Source organism: Thalia democratica, chromosome 4 (assembly GCF_965202585.1).
Source record: "Thalia democratica chromosome 4, ktThaDemo2.hap1.1, whole genome shotgun sequence".
NCBI classification, from domain to species: Eukaryota; Metazoa; Chordata; class Thaliacea; order Salpida; family Salpidae; genus Thalia; species Thalia democratica.
In genome coordinates, this window is record NC_139168.1 from 28,497,735 (window position 1) to 28,513,778 (window position 16,044).

The 16,044-nt window shown below is 26.3% G+C and overlaps 2 protein-coding genes across 2 annotated transcripts; both read right to left on the reverse strand.

Moving 5' to 3' along the window:
* Window positions 1-1,077: 1,077 nt before the first annotated feature.
* On the reverse strand, window positions 1,078-7,070 carry LOC145833958 (GDT1-like protein sll0615). The gene is made up of 4 exons (XM_082941242.1): window positions 6,656-7,070; window positions 3,905-4,088; window positions 3,159-3,301; window positions 1,078-2,240 (listed from the first exon to the last, which is right to left on the reverse strand). Exons 1-4 carry the CDS (start codon window positions 7,068-7,070, stop codon window positions 2,098-2,100), a joined length of 885 nt encoding a protein of 294 aa, XP_082797368.1. The 3' UTR covers window positions 1,078-2,097.
* Window positions 7,071-10,337: 3,267 nt separating this feature from the next.
* On the reverse strand, window positions 10,338-11,130 carry LOC145834448 (uncharacterized). Its single transcript, XM_082941882.1, has one exon. The coding sequence runs from the start codon at window positions 11,048-11,050 to the stop codon at window positions 10,448-10,450; it is 603 nt and encodes a 200-aa protein (XP_082798008.1). The 5' UTR covers window positions 11,051-11,130; the 3' UTR covers window positions 10,338-10,447.
* Between the last annotated feature and the right edge of the window lie 4,914 nt (window positions 11,131-16,044).

Below are 16,044 nucleotides of genomic sequence, written 5' to 3' on the forward strand. Positions count from 1 at the left end.
GCTTTAAGATAGTTTTGCCTTTAAATATTTATGCCATGTTTTAAAGGGATTTTCTGAGCCTAATCTATTTCTTTTAGTTATGGTATTTAAGTGTTTAAAGTCATTCAAAACTGTTTTTATAAAAAAAATAAGCATTGTTACAAAAAATTAATGCAAGAAATAGTAACAAATACATAAAAACTATAATTATTTATTTATGAAGTTAAGTAAGAAAAAAACCGGAAAGATTTTTTAACTAGATCTTTAAACTTTATTCAACTAAAATAAAAATATTTAAAAATCAAGTTTATAATTTCTCTTTTAAGTAGAAAAAATTAAGTTTTATTAAAAACAACTATAATAGCTGCTAATTTCTATCATTAATTACTAAATTAATAAAAGGAATAATTAGCAACTCTTACTTTGATTAGCCTTAACAGTTATTTTGATAAATGTTTGGACTAAAATACGCTGTACACCCTATAACACTAAAGGAAAAAAGTTATTTCAAATCAATGATTAGTCTAACATACTGATATTTTTTACTTTTATTTTATAACAATTTATTATACTTAAACTGATCATAAAACTTGTTTTTCACAAGTATATGAAAGCTTTAAGTATTAAAAAACCTTAGTTATTCAATAGAAATGTATTATTATTATTTAGAAGATATTTATAAAACTATTCATTTTTAAATTAAGAATATTTTTTATATATAACTTACCAAAGTATAATCATTAAAATTTTTCTCGAAGAAGTTCTAAACTTGAGAAAAAAAAGTATTTATTAATTATTTAAAAAAAAAAAAATTACAGCTGTGAATTTAAAATATTGAAACTTTTATAACTTAAGGTACGTATTAAACTTTAAACTAACTTAAACCAACTGTAAAATACTTAGTACAACAATTAAATACTAAATAAAAACTTAATCTTTTGTTCGATTTTATTTTTAACTATTTTTAGATACAACAAATTATAAGAGTTGGCAAAGTAATTTATTGTATGTTACTGTAAGTGGCTATAAAAATCTATAAAAAAAAACTTGCAACAAACTACAGGTGTACTTGAAACTTAAACTAATAACATATTATAAACAGATTTTAAAAACGGTTATAAAAATGTCCGAAAATTTAAATGTTGGTAAAAAATTAAAAGATTGATCACCATCAAATTATTAGTTACTTCAGTTTAGGTGCTTAATTAGAAATTTTTATAGTATTTAAGTCAAAAGTTAAAGTTAAAACAGTTAAAGTTAAAGTAAGTTAAGTCAAAAAGTTAAAACAGTAAAAGACAAATAAAAAAAAAAAAAATACAACAATTATTCTATCACTTAAACATCATAAAAGTTGTTGAAAATGTATATAGATGTATACTTAAGCAGTAACTTTCAAAAGCATGGACTTAAAAGCAAAAAACTTTTAAGATCAATAAAATTATAGCAAGTGCATGGATATCATAATGGGTAAGCTTAAAAATACAATTAATACTAAAATGTTTTTGATAAATCAGTTATCATAAATTTACGCGAAAATATTTTAAGGAGTTAAACAATTTTAAAACAAAAAATAAAGTCGTAAAAAATAGTAAAGTGAATATACTTCCTATGTAAATATTAAAAGTTGACATAATTTACTCAGTTTCTTAGTATATAATAACTTTTGTCATCTTTAAACAACAAAAGTCAGTTCAACTGTAACATTCAAAAATGATACAAAGAAGTTATTTGAATGGTAAATTTCTTTAATGTATTAAAAAATTTTTTAAAGATATTCTAAACAAGTGATCCTTCTTGCATAAACCAGTTCTTTATAACAACCAGATGAATTTCAAAAGAAATTAGAAAACATAAAAAAAAAACGAAATAAAGCTATACATAAATCAAAAAAAAAAAAAAAACATGTTATCATTAAAAACAATTTGTGAAATTTTTGTAATCTGTTTAGTACTATTTCAATTCATGTTACAAAATTCAAAATACAACAAAAAGAAACTTTGGTTTAGGTGTAATCCCAAAACAGTTAAAATCATCCTAAAAGCCCGTGAAAGTTTCTTCTTTGCAACAAAGCGACCGGTTTCACCTTTGTGACGTCATGCTTCACCAGTGACGTCACAATCACAGCAGGAGGTGGCTGACCAGGGTGTAGACGGCGGACAGGACGAACAAAACTCCCCCGGCTATCGTGACGTTTTTCACGGAGATCTTGGTGGCGATGATCTTGCCTCCCAGCACCGCCAGCCCCGTGCATATGCAGTGGCCTGTGGGAATCATGTATTGTTAAAGTATTATTAATTCATATGTCATGTTCTTTATTATACTAATTTATTCTTTCTTTATTTAATTGCTTTGCAGTGCACATTCATAATATTGATATCAGTGAATAACAGTTTTTAATACTAAAAAAAATTGCTCGTTTTAAGTTAAAATTATGTGCTCGAGTTATTTAAGCTCATACGCCCACAGTGGCAACTATAATATTAACTATGACTAATAAAAGATGAAACATTTTTTATTTATAGTTAAACAGGCTGCATTCTAAACGCGTGATTTATTAAAAACTTTATTGCTTTCTTAAAACAGTCACATGCTATAGCATCTGTTCAATTGCTTTTAAATTGTTCTTGATTATATTTATTAATACATGTTGTTTATTAACAATACATGAAACATAGAATCCAAAAAAGACTTTATAAGCACTTATATTATTATAGTACATTACAAGAACTAAAAGATTGCTTATCTTTTTGTCTGAATTAGCAATAAGTCTTAACCTAAGTTAGAAAGTTACTATTACCTTAGTTATTTATGTAAAAAATAAAACTAGAAATTCGATTTGCCTCTCCCCATTTGCCCTTTAGTTATCCCAATAAAATTTTATACTAAAACACATTTTATAGCAGCATAAAACACCAGTTTTACCCTTTTTTAGTGAGTAGTTCTAAGACAAAGTTTTTTTGAAGCAATTAAAATTAAAAATTTATCAATAATTCTTGCTATCAATCTAAATAAAAACAAAAAAAAGTTATACATAAATCAAGTTTAAAAAAATATATATTATCATAAAAAAACATTTTTGAAATTTTTGTCATTTGTTTAGTACTGTTTCAACTTTTGTTACAAAATTCTAAATAGAAGCCCATAGTTGTTACAACAAACAAAAACAATAAACGACGTACCAGCAACGGATCCAACGAGCACACCGTAAGCGTTGTCGGTGGTGGACTGGACCACGGTGGTTATCTGGCTCCTGTCGCCCCACTCCGCCAAGAAGGTCAGCGTGAACGATGACAGCAGGACCGGCGGGAAGCAACTGAACAACCTGTTGTTTGGTTGAAATGTTGAGAAGGTTTGTGAATTTAATAAGCACGATGGTGGTATAAAACTTGATAGGATGCAACTAGGTCAATGATGACACTAACTTGTTGTAACTTTAAAGACAATGAATAAAAAAACTTTTAAAATAAGTTTAAAGGTTAATAAAAACAAAAAAAAATTTGGTCTTAAGATTTTACAAAAATCAATATATATTTATTAGTAAATGTCAATAAAGATTGTAATAACTGTTATTAAATAAAATAATTTGGTTACCTTTTCAAAAGTCTTAATAAAACAAATAATCTAAAACTAAAAAAGTCACAGGGTTAGGCCAAAAAACAAATAGTCAATTAACAACTGTTTTTAATGAATTCATAATAAAAAAAAATACAATACACAAAATTTTCAATCAACTGTAATTTGTAATTAAGCTATTTTACCAAACAACAAATAGTTAATAAAATATACTTTTATTAAAAGACAGTAAAGTATTTTACCAAAAAACAAACGGGCAAGAAAAAATATTTGTAATAAAATGTTTATATTGTAATAAGTTGTTAGTTCTGCTTGATAATTTTTTGTAATAAATTGTTTATATACTATCTACCTCTGCTTGAAAGTGAGCTGTTTCGAAGTGAGCCCGCTCTCCTCATCCTTGCTTCCCATTTTCGCAGGAGAGTTCTCCATTTCCTCCTCTCTCTCCTCCAGCTCCTCCTCCGTCTCCTTCAGCTCCTCCAGCGACTCGTTGGGATCCATCTTGATCCCGTCGTATATCATCTTCAGACCGCAGCCTGCGAAGAAAGTATAAATCGGTTAATAAGTCAGGTTTTTATGATGGGAAGTGGTGATATCTAATCTTGAAAAATGAAGGTTTGAACAAGTTTTATATCGCCATTAGACTGCAGTATGTGAAAACAATTTAAACTGAATGCCTGTAGAGTCAGGATTCCTCACTAAGTCGTAACAATTGATTTGATGGCAATTGTAGTGGAATTAAATAAAATTGTTTTCATGTTGTTAAGCACAAATGTTTGAGGGCATAGAGGGGACCACCTTGATTTTTACAAATTGATCTTATTTTACAGAGTTTTATCTGAGCTATCATACATTTTTAGCTGCTGTAATGAACTGCTGCTAATTCCTTGCATTAATCATTGTTGAACGCTGAATATTAAGAGAATATTCAGAGCTTGCTGCAGTTATGAGAAATAAGGCTTTATATCAATGATGCAATATTACAGTTAAAATCAATGATGCAACATTTCATCAAAACATAACAGTTACATTTTGATGTGAGCAGTTTGTTTGTGTGCAGCTGGGAGCAATAACTGAAGTTTGAGCTACTACAAGACTAATTGAATATTTTAGTTTATAATTGTAAGCGTTGTTTAGATATAAGTTAAAGTTAAATTGTATATTAACTGTTTTAAATCATTTGAGTTGAACTTGAAAGTTTAATAGTTACTAAAAATTTTTGTAGTTTTATTGCTAACTAGAAGTTTTATATAATTTTTAGTTTATTGTTTGAAGTGCTTTGAAATAGACACAAATATTACCAGTTCTTGAAGTGTTTTATAACTTACTCACTTAAACTTGGTTTATTGTTAAATTGCACTTTTACTAAGTGATTAAAAAAGTTTTAAAAGTAATTTTTGTTTTTTAATATTTTGCTTGTATTTCTTTGTGGTTCTTATGTATAATAGATACATCACCAAAACTTTCTTGTCTGATTATACAAAGTAGTCTAGAATAGCTGTAAGTATTGATAGATAAAATCCACTGATAAGCTATAAGTTAGCACAACATTATTTTACATTAATTATGTCCAACCTAAGTAATATAAATGAGAAGTTGCCTACAACGGGTCCTAAGCATAAGCGTGCTAGAAAGTCATCCTTCCTGCAGCCTGCAGGAAAAGTATAAGCAAAAAGGTCAGGTTGACAGTCTACCCACAGAAAGTCAACCAGACCCAACTGAGGCTTTGGATGTTGGCCCACCGCTTGAAAGTAACACCGCTTGAAAAAATTCAAACTAATTTTTGAGATACAAGCGATCAAAGTTGGTGACCTCAATAGGTTCCTAACAGACCTTACAAACTAAAACACAAAAAAAGACCATTTCACTAAAAATCTATCTCCTCCTTCATTTTTTAAGCAATATTATTCAAAATTTCAAAGAAAGTCTATTTTCTAATTTTATTGAGAACTAATGCAGGATTTTTTTTATTTTAAATAATAAAATTTCTTTTAAAAAAACATCTACTTTTTTTTTTAATCTTTAATTTTTTTTTAATATATTTTTACAATTCCATCATTCAAAGTCTTTTAAACTATAAAAAGAACGTTTCCTGAAAGTTTGAGGTCTCTAGCTCAAAAAATGAAGGAGAAGATAGATTTTTAGTGATTTTTTAAACTTTCAAGAAAAGTAACCACAAAAAATTTGCGGTCCATACGCTTGTATTGGAAACTTTTTATAAAAATTACAATATCTCAAAAGTTAAACAATATTTCAATATTCTATAAAAACTGACTTGTAGTTTGTATATTAAGCTTTCATGTAAGATCCAACGTTGTTTTTAGTAAAAAAAAAATGTTGGACCCCCCTGTGCCCTTAATTGAAGAGAGTTTTAAGAGTAAACAACTTTTTTTTGGAATTCAAAAACTTATTTCAACTTAATTAAAGCAAAATAGTAAATAATATATAAGTGGGGTTTTTTAATCAAATTTTAGGTGTACTAAATCCTAGGCTAAACATTGTGAAATTTGCTAGAAAGCTTACCATTAGAGTACTCAGAATGATTTCAAAGTCAATAATTATTTCTAACATAACAAAGTATCAAGCTGAATTAAGTATTGACAGAAAATAACTACTTTGGTCATCAATATATCACTAACAAAAAACATTATTTAAGTCTAAAATGCCAGGTATATAGCTCATCTGATTCTGCAGCTTTGTTTTAAGTTCAATTTCCTTTAAAAGGGTAAATATTATTTAAAACCCTCAAACGTATGTTAAATAAAACTTTAACATTAAACTTTATATCAAAAGCATCAAAAAGGAAACTAAAAGCCAACTTGCTCAAAACACACCTCTGTAACATGCTATGAATAACAACAGCTGTGGTTAGTTTGTTAGCATAAATGTAAGTGATTAAGTACTTTATATATGCATATCTAATTTATAAAAAACATAAAAGATAAAGAAACCATTGCTGTACAAATTAAAGTTAACAATCAAGAACTGAACTTTCATATAAATGCTTAATTTTGCTATTCAAGGCCATGGTGTAGCAAAAACTTTATTTTATAACAACTAATTTTAAGTTCATACTTTGAAAATAGTAACAAAAACTACCAACCTAAAAACATGACGACCGAGCAGTACAAGACCAGTTCTTTGGGAAGAAAGAAGGCCGCTGAGCCCATTGCAACGGACAGGGCGGTCATCAGCGCCAGGGCTCCGATGGCTCCCGCAAACACTGTGGTCCTGGCATGCTTCATGGCGAAAATGGCAGCTATGAAGAAGGTCTTGTCACCCAGCTCGGACACCAGTATGAAGCAGAAGGCCTTGACCAGCGCCTCGAAGAAATTGGCCGGCTTCTGGGTCTCAGTGGTGGCTGAAGGTGCCAGAAGATCCTCATCGGGTAGTACAACTTCTTTGTAGTCTGGCGGTTTTACGACCCCACCCAGTGGTACGGAGAATGCATCTTGGAGGAGAAAGGACAGGCAGAGTGCGCAGGCCAGTTTGGTTGTATGCGATCTTAAATTACTCATTGTCTGCATTGGAAAGGTGTATATGTTTAAATTAAATAATAATAAAAACTAATAAACTGAATTACTCTATGTAAATTTTTGATTAACTCAGAAAAGGTTAAACAATTAACATTTCATTGCAGAATAAACCTAATCTAAGAGTAAAGAATAAACTTTATAAAAAAATGTTAAACAAGCATTGTGATATTAAACAGAAATTTAATACATGATTCATTCAAAAGCATTTTTATTGGGCGAACAAGTAAAATATATTTCAGCTACTTTTGTTAGCAACAAATTTTAAAAATAAATTTTGACAAAGTAAATATTCAATTAATACAATTAAGCAAAATTAATTAGAGATAGATTAACAGTTTATAATTACATAGTTAATAATAAATTAATTAGTAATTTAACTAAGATAAGCAATACAAAAATAAAGTAAAATTTAGCATTAAAACTACATAAGTTGTAGTCTAATATCAGTGTCTCAAATTAATCCATAAAAATCTTCATTAAGAACTTTTTTTTTTCAATTTTGTACCTTACAATAAAAAAGTTGCTTTTTCTGAGCAGAATTGATTATAATTTTATTATGCTTAAAATTTTTCTGATAATAAGTTAAAGTATTAAAGAATTTGTGATTCATTTTAAAATATAAAAGCTTTAATAAATTTTAACTATTGAAATTATTTTAAAAAATTTGTTTGTTTTACTTTTATTTTTCTACGTTTGCTTACCTTAGTTAAATTACTAATTAATCTATTTATAATTATGTAATTATAAACTGTAAGTCTATCTTTATTTAATTTTGCAAAATTATGTAACTATATTGATTGAATATTTTCTGATAAAACCTATAAATGTTTACTTTCTCAAAATTTATTTTTAAAAGTTGTTGCTAACAAGAGTAGCTGATAAGTGTTAGCTGAAATATATTATATTTGTTTGCTTAATAAAAATGTTTCTGAATGAACCATGCCTCAAACGTCCGCTTAATATATAGTACTAAAAAGTTATATTGTGATATTAATGTATACCAAACTGTACTTATTTTTAATTAAGCAATTTAAAAAAGCTTTAGTTCTTTTATTCTACTTCAAAAATATTTAGATGTTTAAAAGTAAAATTATTTCAAAAAGCAGCTGACAAAAAATAAACATGAATTTTTTTTAAATTTCTTAAGGCCTATAATAACATAAAATATAATTACATCAAATAATTTTTTCTATCCACTGCTTATGTATATTTTTTTATTACACCTAAAATTGCTTTGAAAATTTTTCAGATTTTGAATGAGAATTAGAACAAAAAGGACAGTTACAAATGTTTATTACTTTTATGCACATTGTTTAAGTATAAATATTTACTGAGTGACTTAATTTTACAATCAACATAATTTAAAATTTTTAGATAAAAGATAACTTTACTATTTAAAGAATTTAATACTTTTTTCTAACTATATATGACATTTAAAACTTATGTAATTAAGAAACAGTAAAAAGTCTGAATCAATGTGATCATATGAAATAAATTCTGGGATAAATTAAAGTAAAGTACAATTCTGATAATTGATAAAATTCTTGATATTTTGTTAGATAAACACAAAGGTATTGTTGAGTTCATTACAAATTCTTTTTAAAATTGATTTACTTAAAAAATTTAAAAGATATTTCATACTCTAACATTTCTTCTTTTTATAGTAAGATCAAAAAGTTACCAATTATGCAGCAATAACAACAAAAATGATTATTATTTAGTATCAAAACCATATAAGTTGTAGTCTAATACCAGTATCTTAAATTAATACATAAAAATTTTCATTAACAATAATTTAGTTTAATGTTATACCTTAGTGTAGAACAAATGCTTTTTCTGAACAGAATTGATTATCATTTTAATACAGGATTAATATTTTTCTGATTATAAGTTTAAGTACTTGAAATCTTGTGATTAATTTTAAAACTATAAGTTTTAGTAAGTTTAAAACCTTAGTAACTTCCTGTAACATGGACCTAGTGTAAAAAACAAATTAACTAAGCAGCTTTATTGAAATTACAAAAAACTATATTTGGTAATTATTTCACTCATAACTAAACAAAAATGAACAGTTTAAATATCTTTCTTAAGATCCTGTATTTCATATTCAATTCAATTAGCTTTTCAAAGTTTATGAATAAATCACTTTTAAATTTGCATACTAATTTTAACAGAAAAACTTTTAAACTAGTTGGCAGAGTTTTGTGGCACATATGTTTTTGAAAAACTACATTATCTAAGAATCAAATATGTTTTTTGTTCACTTATATAATGGTATCATTTTTTACAAGTTTATCTATTTGTGTAAATTCGTACTTTGTCTTTAAAATATTTTTTTACAGGTATGCCTAAAAACATTGAGATATTGAGGCACATTTTGATTTTCTTGAATACTTTAAATCAGCAAAAATCTATGCACTTTTTGAGTTTTTGAACTAGAGATCTCAAATTTTTAGGAAACATTTCTTAACTAGTTTAAAAATTTATTGTGTTAGAATTTCAAAAAATATTCATAAAGTATAAGTTTTATATAAATATAACAAAAATGATTTCTTTTTTGTTTTTTCTAAAAGTGAAAAAAAAGGTAGAATAAATTAAATAGTATAAACAGACTTAATGTAAAAATTAAAGAATAATTAATATGATCTTTGTTTTCACCTTTATTTGGAACCATCTGACTCACCAATGATAATTCCCTAATTATAAAAACTTACTTTGAGTTTTGGTAAAATATCTGAAAGCTAAGACAAAACTTAACAAAATCAATTTGTGAAAAAAAAGTGTACCTTTACCTTACCATCTTAACAATTCATAAAAATATTTCAATACTTTTCAAATGCTCTGTATGTGATTTTAAACATGATTATGAAACACAAATCAAACTTTTCAATTCTTCTATCAAAAGTTTATACCCAAACTGTTAATTAACTAAAAAAGTTATAATTATTTTTCATGACATATAATAGAGCTATAAGGAACAAATCTTAATAAATAATTTTTGGAACATTAATAATTTTTTGAAACTTACAAAAAATAATGAAAGTTTTAAATAAGCATTTTTTAAAACCAAAGTCTAATGAAAACTAAATAAAAAAAACAATGAATACATGTCGATATTTTCAAAAATAAAAATACTTTTACTTTTTCATTCAGTAATTTTAACTAATGATTTATCAACTAAATATTTTTCTAAAGCTAGTAATTTAAGAACATAGCACATTTAGATACATAAACTAAATGTTAGCTATTTAGTGAGATAATTTGCTAATAATCTTAAAAACTAATAGTTTTTCAATCATATATACAGTCTGCATGTTAATTTAACTGATAGTAACTGTTTAATAAAGAAACAATGATTTTTATATTTTTAGATCAAGTTTCGTTTCATTTGTTAACCAACTTAAGCTTTTTCTTAAGTAAATAGGCATTTCTGTAACAGGTTTACCAGATTTATCATCAATGAAAACATGAACAGCTGTACCGATTGCTAAAGGACATTGCTGATAATTCTTTGAAATGAAGTCAATTTTGTCCCCCTGGCCTAAAATACCTCTAGAAATAAAATCAATAGTATTTTCATTTGTTTCTATTGTTTTAACTTTTTCCTCAAGAGCACTCTTGTAAAGACCAAACTTGTATTGAACGCTTGAACTGCCTATTTTATCTACCATGAGAGCACCAACAAATGATTCAGGATACTTGACAGGTGTGTAATAATCAAAACTGGTGTGAACCATAAATCTTGAGCATTTAAAGTTACAGTGCAGGTTGAGATAATTGTTTATGACCAAGTCCATGTACTCATAGTACACTGCATTGTTTATATGTCCCTGGTGGTCGTTGTCGTTCCACCTTGACTGAATTGGTAGAAAGTATTTGAACTCATTTAAATTGGTTTTATTACTGGTTCCCATTGCAAAACATCTAACAGCAGAAACTGAATTTTTCCTCAAATAAAACATTACAAGTTTGTTGACTTACAAATTTGTTTATAAAACAATGTTTCACTCAATTAATAAGAATAATGAGATTCTTGGCTATAATAAATATCTAAAAATCAAAAAAAAAATTAATAGAGACATTAAAGTTTACCTGAAGTTTAGAAACTATATTTAATCTCAAAACAAAAACTAATAACAACTGTAAAAACAGTTTAAGGTTACTATAAACAATTCTATTAAAGAAACTAACAAATAAATAATGAAAGCTTGTAAAAGGCTTAACGGTACTATGAATAAACTATTAAAGAAGTTTGTTAAAAAATAAAATTTAAGTTAAACAAAGCACTTTTTTAAACACTAAAAAAAAATTCATTTACTGAAAAAAATGTAACTTTTGTTTTCAAATAAGCATTAACTTAAATTTACAAAACTGCATTTAAATTGTGGCAAGTTCTGATAAACACTAATAAAAAGTATAAATTAAAATTAAATAGTACTATAAAAAAGTGTTTACTTAACACATTTATTAGTCAATATATGAGATACAAGAAAAAATTATCACTTCAGGGTTGCCACTCATTTTTTTCAAATTTTTTTCCAGGTTTTCCAAATTTATTCCAGGTTTTTAAAAGTACACACTTTTGGGTCTATTTTTAGTTTTAGGTTAATTTCTGTTTTTGAAACTGTGTTAAATAGTAAAAAATATTGAAAAATTACTGTAAAGTTACTTTACATGTGTTTTTTAATAAAAAAAATTTTGATGATGACAAAAAATCTTAATTATATGATAGATTTTTTGTGTCAAATCAAAATTTTACAAGTGAAAATGTTAAAATTAACCAGATTTTTCCAGGTTTTTTCAAAATTTCTCAAATTCAAGGTTTTTCCAGGTTATTTTAGCCTGAATTGTCAAACTCCAGGTTTTTCCAGGTTTCCAGGTAAAGTGGCAACCCTGTCACTAACAAACCTGGTAATTACCTGGCATTTTGTCTCACCAATATCAAAAGGAAACTAATTAGTTAGCCTTATATTAAAGTTAATATTTATAATCATATTTAAAGGCATAGGGGAGTAAACACTTTTTCACAATTTTATCTTATTTTATATAGTTTTTATTAAGTTACAGGATGCTTTTTACAGATTTAAAAAACTCACATTAGTTTTTAAGATATAGCCGGTCAAAGTCAGAGGCAACAATAGGTTCCTTATGGGAGGCGCAAACTAAATCGGCAAAAAAAGACTATTTCACTAAAAATCTATCTTCTCCTAGATAACTACCTCAAACTTTCAGGAAATATTACTTGGAATATTTAGAAAATTCTGTTGCAAGGAATTTTAAAAAAATTAAACTTTATATAACAAACAAACAAGAAAAACAGTTTTTTTTTTGTTAAAATTTTTATTTTCTAATTATTTAAAATTTTGTTCTGACATAATTTTCTAAACATTCTAAAGAACAATTCCTGAAAAGTTGAGGTAGTTATATAAAAAAATGTGGGAGGAGTTAGATTTTTAGTGATTTCTAGTTATTTGCTGTTTTAGTTTGTACATCCCATAAGGAACCTATTGTTGCCTCCAACTTTGACCGGCTATATCTTTAAAGTTATTTTGAGTTTTTAAAATCGGTAAAAAGCATCTTGTAACTTAGTAAAAACTTATTAAAACAAAATCAAATCGTTAAAAAGTGTTTCATTTATTAACATTTTTCTTTCTACAACTCAAAATTGAGTGAACAATCATAAAATTTTGTATATTTATGAATATATAATTATATATTAAACTGTTAACAAAATAATTGTTAAAGGGTATTATAGTTATGCTAATACAAGTACTATGGTTATGTTAAAAGTGTGGTTAAAAAAGACTTGAATATAAATATATGGCTAACTATATAATTTCAGCTCAATATTGTGAGACTTAATGCTAGGTAGTTACTTAACACTTATTAGGTACTAAATCAAATTGGGATTCAGAATTTAAATAAAATAAACATAAATTTAGTGTGGCCTGATAGTGTACAGGTCCTAATGATGACTTTGAAAACTATCTGAGTTAAACTTTCAAGGTCAAAACCCATTGCTAACACAAAAAACAATACTAGCATGAAGTTTTCGTGATATTCGATATTAAAAAAATTAGATATTCTATAAAACCTAACACAAAACATTCAATTCTAAATAAAAAACAAGTCGATACTTATACTTTTCTGACAACATTGAAACTTAGTACTTAAGTTCTTAAAGGTATTATTTAAAAGGCATTTTTTTTTTTAATTTTTGCTATTTGGCCGTTTTTTATCAGCAGTGACATTTTTAATACAGTGATTTTTCATTGTACGTTAAAATGTTTATACATAGCTTCATACACTAAATTTAAAACAAGTCGACACTTATACTTGTCTGACAACATTGAAACTTTGTATTTAAGTTCTTAAAGGTATTATTTAAAAGGCACTTATTTTTTTAATTTTTGCTATTTGGCCGTTTTTTATCAGTAGTGACGTTTTTAATACAGTGATTTTTCATTGTACGTTAAATTGTTTATACACAGCTTCATACATTAAACTTAAAACAAGTCGATACTTATACTTGTCTGACAACTTTGAAACTTTGTATTTAAGTTCTTAAAGGTATTATTTAAAAGGCACTTTTTTTTAATTTTTGCTATTTGGCCGTTTTTTATGAGCAGTGACATTTTTAATACAGTGATTTTTCATTGTACGTTAAATTGTTTATACACAGCTTCATACATTAAACTTAAAACAAGTCGATACTTATACTTGTCTGACAACTTTGAAACTTTGTATTTAAGTTCTTAAAGGTATTATTTAAAAGGCAATTTTTTTTAATTTTTTCTATTTGGCCGTTTTTTATCAGCAGTGACATTTTTAATACAGTGATTTTTCATTGTACGTTAAATTAATTATACACAGCTTCATACATTAAATTTAAAACAAGTCGACACTTATACTTGTCTGACAACATTGAAACTTTGTATTTAAGTTCTTAAAGGTATTATTTAAAAGGCACTTTTTTTTTTAATTTTTGCTATTTGGCCGTTTTTTATCAGTAGTGACGTTTTTAATACAGTGATTTTTCATTGTACGTTAAATTGTTTATACACAGCTTCATACATTAAACTTAAAACAAGTCGATACTTATACTTGTCTGACAACTTTGAAACTTTGTATTTAAGTTCTTAAAGGTATTATTTAAAAGGCACTTTTTTTTAATTTTTGCTATTTGGCCGTTTTTTATCAGCAGTGACATTTTTAATACAGTGATTTTTCATTGTACGTTAAATTGTTTATACACAGCTTCATACATTAAACTTAAAACAAGTCGATACTTATACTTGTCTGACAACTTTGAAACTTTGTATTTAAGTTCTTAAAGGTATTATTTAAAAGGCAATTTTTTTTAATTTTTGCTATTTGGCCGTTTTTTATCAGCAGTGACGTTTTTAATACAGTGATTTTTCATTGTACATTAAATTGTTTATACACAGCTTCATACATTAAACTTAAAACAAGTCGATACTTATACTTGTCTGACAACTTTGAAACTTTGTATTTAAGTTCTTAAAGGTATTATTTAAAAGGCACTATTTTTTTATTTTTGCTATTTGGCCGTTTTTTTATCAGCAGTGACATTTTTAATACAGTGATTTTTCATTGTACGTTAAAATGTTTATACATAGCTTCATACATTAAATTTAAAACAAGTCGATACTTATACTTTTCTGACAACATTGAAACTTTGTATTTAAGTTCTTAAAGGTATTATTTAAAAGGCACTTTTTTTTTAATTTTTGCTATTTGGCCGTTTTTTATCAGCAGTGACATTTTTAATACAGTGATTTTTCATTGTACGTTAAATTGTTTATACACAGCTTCATACATTAAATTTAAAACAAGTCGACACTTATACTTGTCTGACAACATTGAAACTTTGTATTTAAGTTCTTAAAGGTATTATTTAATTTCTTAATTTTTGTTATTTGACTGATACTTATGATCGGTTTAGCAAACTTATTTGATCATGTTTGTAATAAAATTTAGCTATCTTTTAAAATTTTGCAAAGTAGTTATAAAATTTTAAAAGAAAATACAAGAGATGTTTATGTTTGTATTTATGTTTGAAACTTTGAGAAAGGTTGCCTCACACTCAGACTAATGAAAAAGTCTTTCTTGTTTAAAAAATTTAAAAACTGATTCAATTCTGGACACCCAAAGTAAGTTTAATAAGTTGGTCAATTTAATTTTCGTTTGAACAATATTTTATCTAAGCTTTACCAGGAACGAAATGCTTCAAGAGATAAAAGTACGACTAAAAAGAAAAAAAAAGATGATCTTATTCTTATTACATCAGAAGAGAAAAAAAGATGGGACAAAAAACCAAATGTAAGTTAAGTTTGTACTACGTAGACTAAAAAGGTAATATTTACATAAATTTCTAACAGTGGGAACCGAATAGAGCTCAGCAACCTGAAGAACTGGTAAGTTTTTGTTGTGTATAAATTAGATTTTTGATTTTAAATATAATTGTTAAGTACTTTAAAAATCGTAAAAGGTTAAGTACATTTGGAGAAATAGATTAGAAAGTTTAGCACAAACTGTTACAACGACAATAAGAGAGTGTACAGGAGATGAAATGGGATTAACAACAGATGATATCTTATCGTTGTCTAAATGTTTAGATGCAAATGTAAGTTGTTAACATTTCACAGTTTATTTAACTAAAATATTTTCATTTTATATTTAAAAACAGATAATTCGTGGTTATATGTTGTTACTTTTGAATACAACGAAAGTAAAAAGTATAAAATATATCTGCCACAACCGTCTTACGATGATTCAAAATGAAATACAAGTAGGAATAGAAATTCTCGAAAAAGTAAGCTTTATTTTTTGTAAAGTTATTATAATATTTTGTAACCTTTATAAACAATTGCAGGTCATAACGTCCGAGTCAATTGTAAGTTTTATTCATGAAGAACAACGAAACCATTGGAAG

What these genes read in the sequence shown, in the direction of transcription:
- LOC145833958 (XM_082941242.1), bottom strand. Translation starts at nt 7,070, where the DNA reads ATGAGTAATTTAAGATCGCATACAACCAAACTGGCCTGCGCACTCTGC. An exon ending in CTCGGTCGTCATGTTTTTAG is followed by an intron (nt 4,089 to 6,655) that starts GTTGGTAGTTTT and finishes CTTTCTTCGCAG; the next exon opens with GCTGCGGTCTGAAGATGATA. An exon ending in GCTCGTTGGATCCGTTGCTG is followed by an intron (nt 2,241 to 3,158) that starts GTACGTCGTTTA and finishes TGATTCCCACAG; the next exon opens with GCCACTGCATATGCACGGGG.
- LOC145834448 (XM_082941882.1), bottom strand. Translation starts at nt 11,050, where the DNA reads ATGTTTTATTTGAGGAAAAATTCAGTTTCTGCTGTTAGATGTTTTGCA.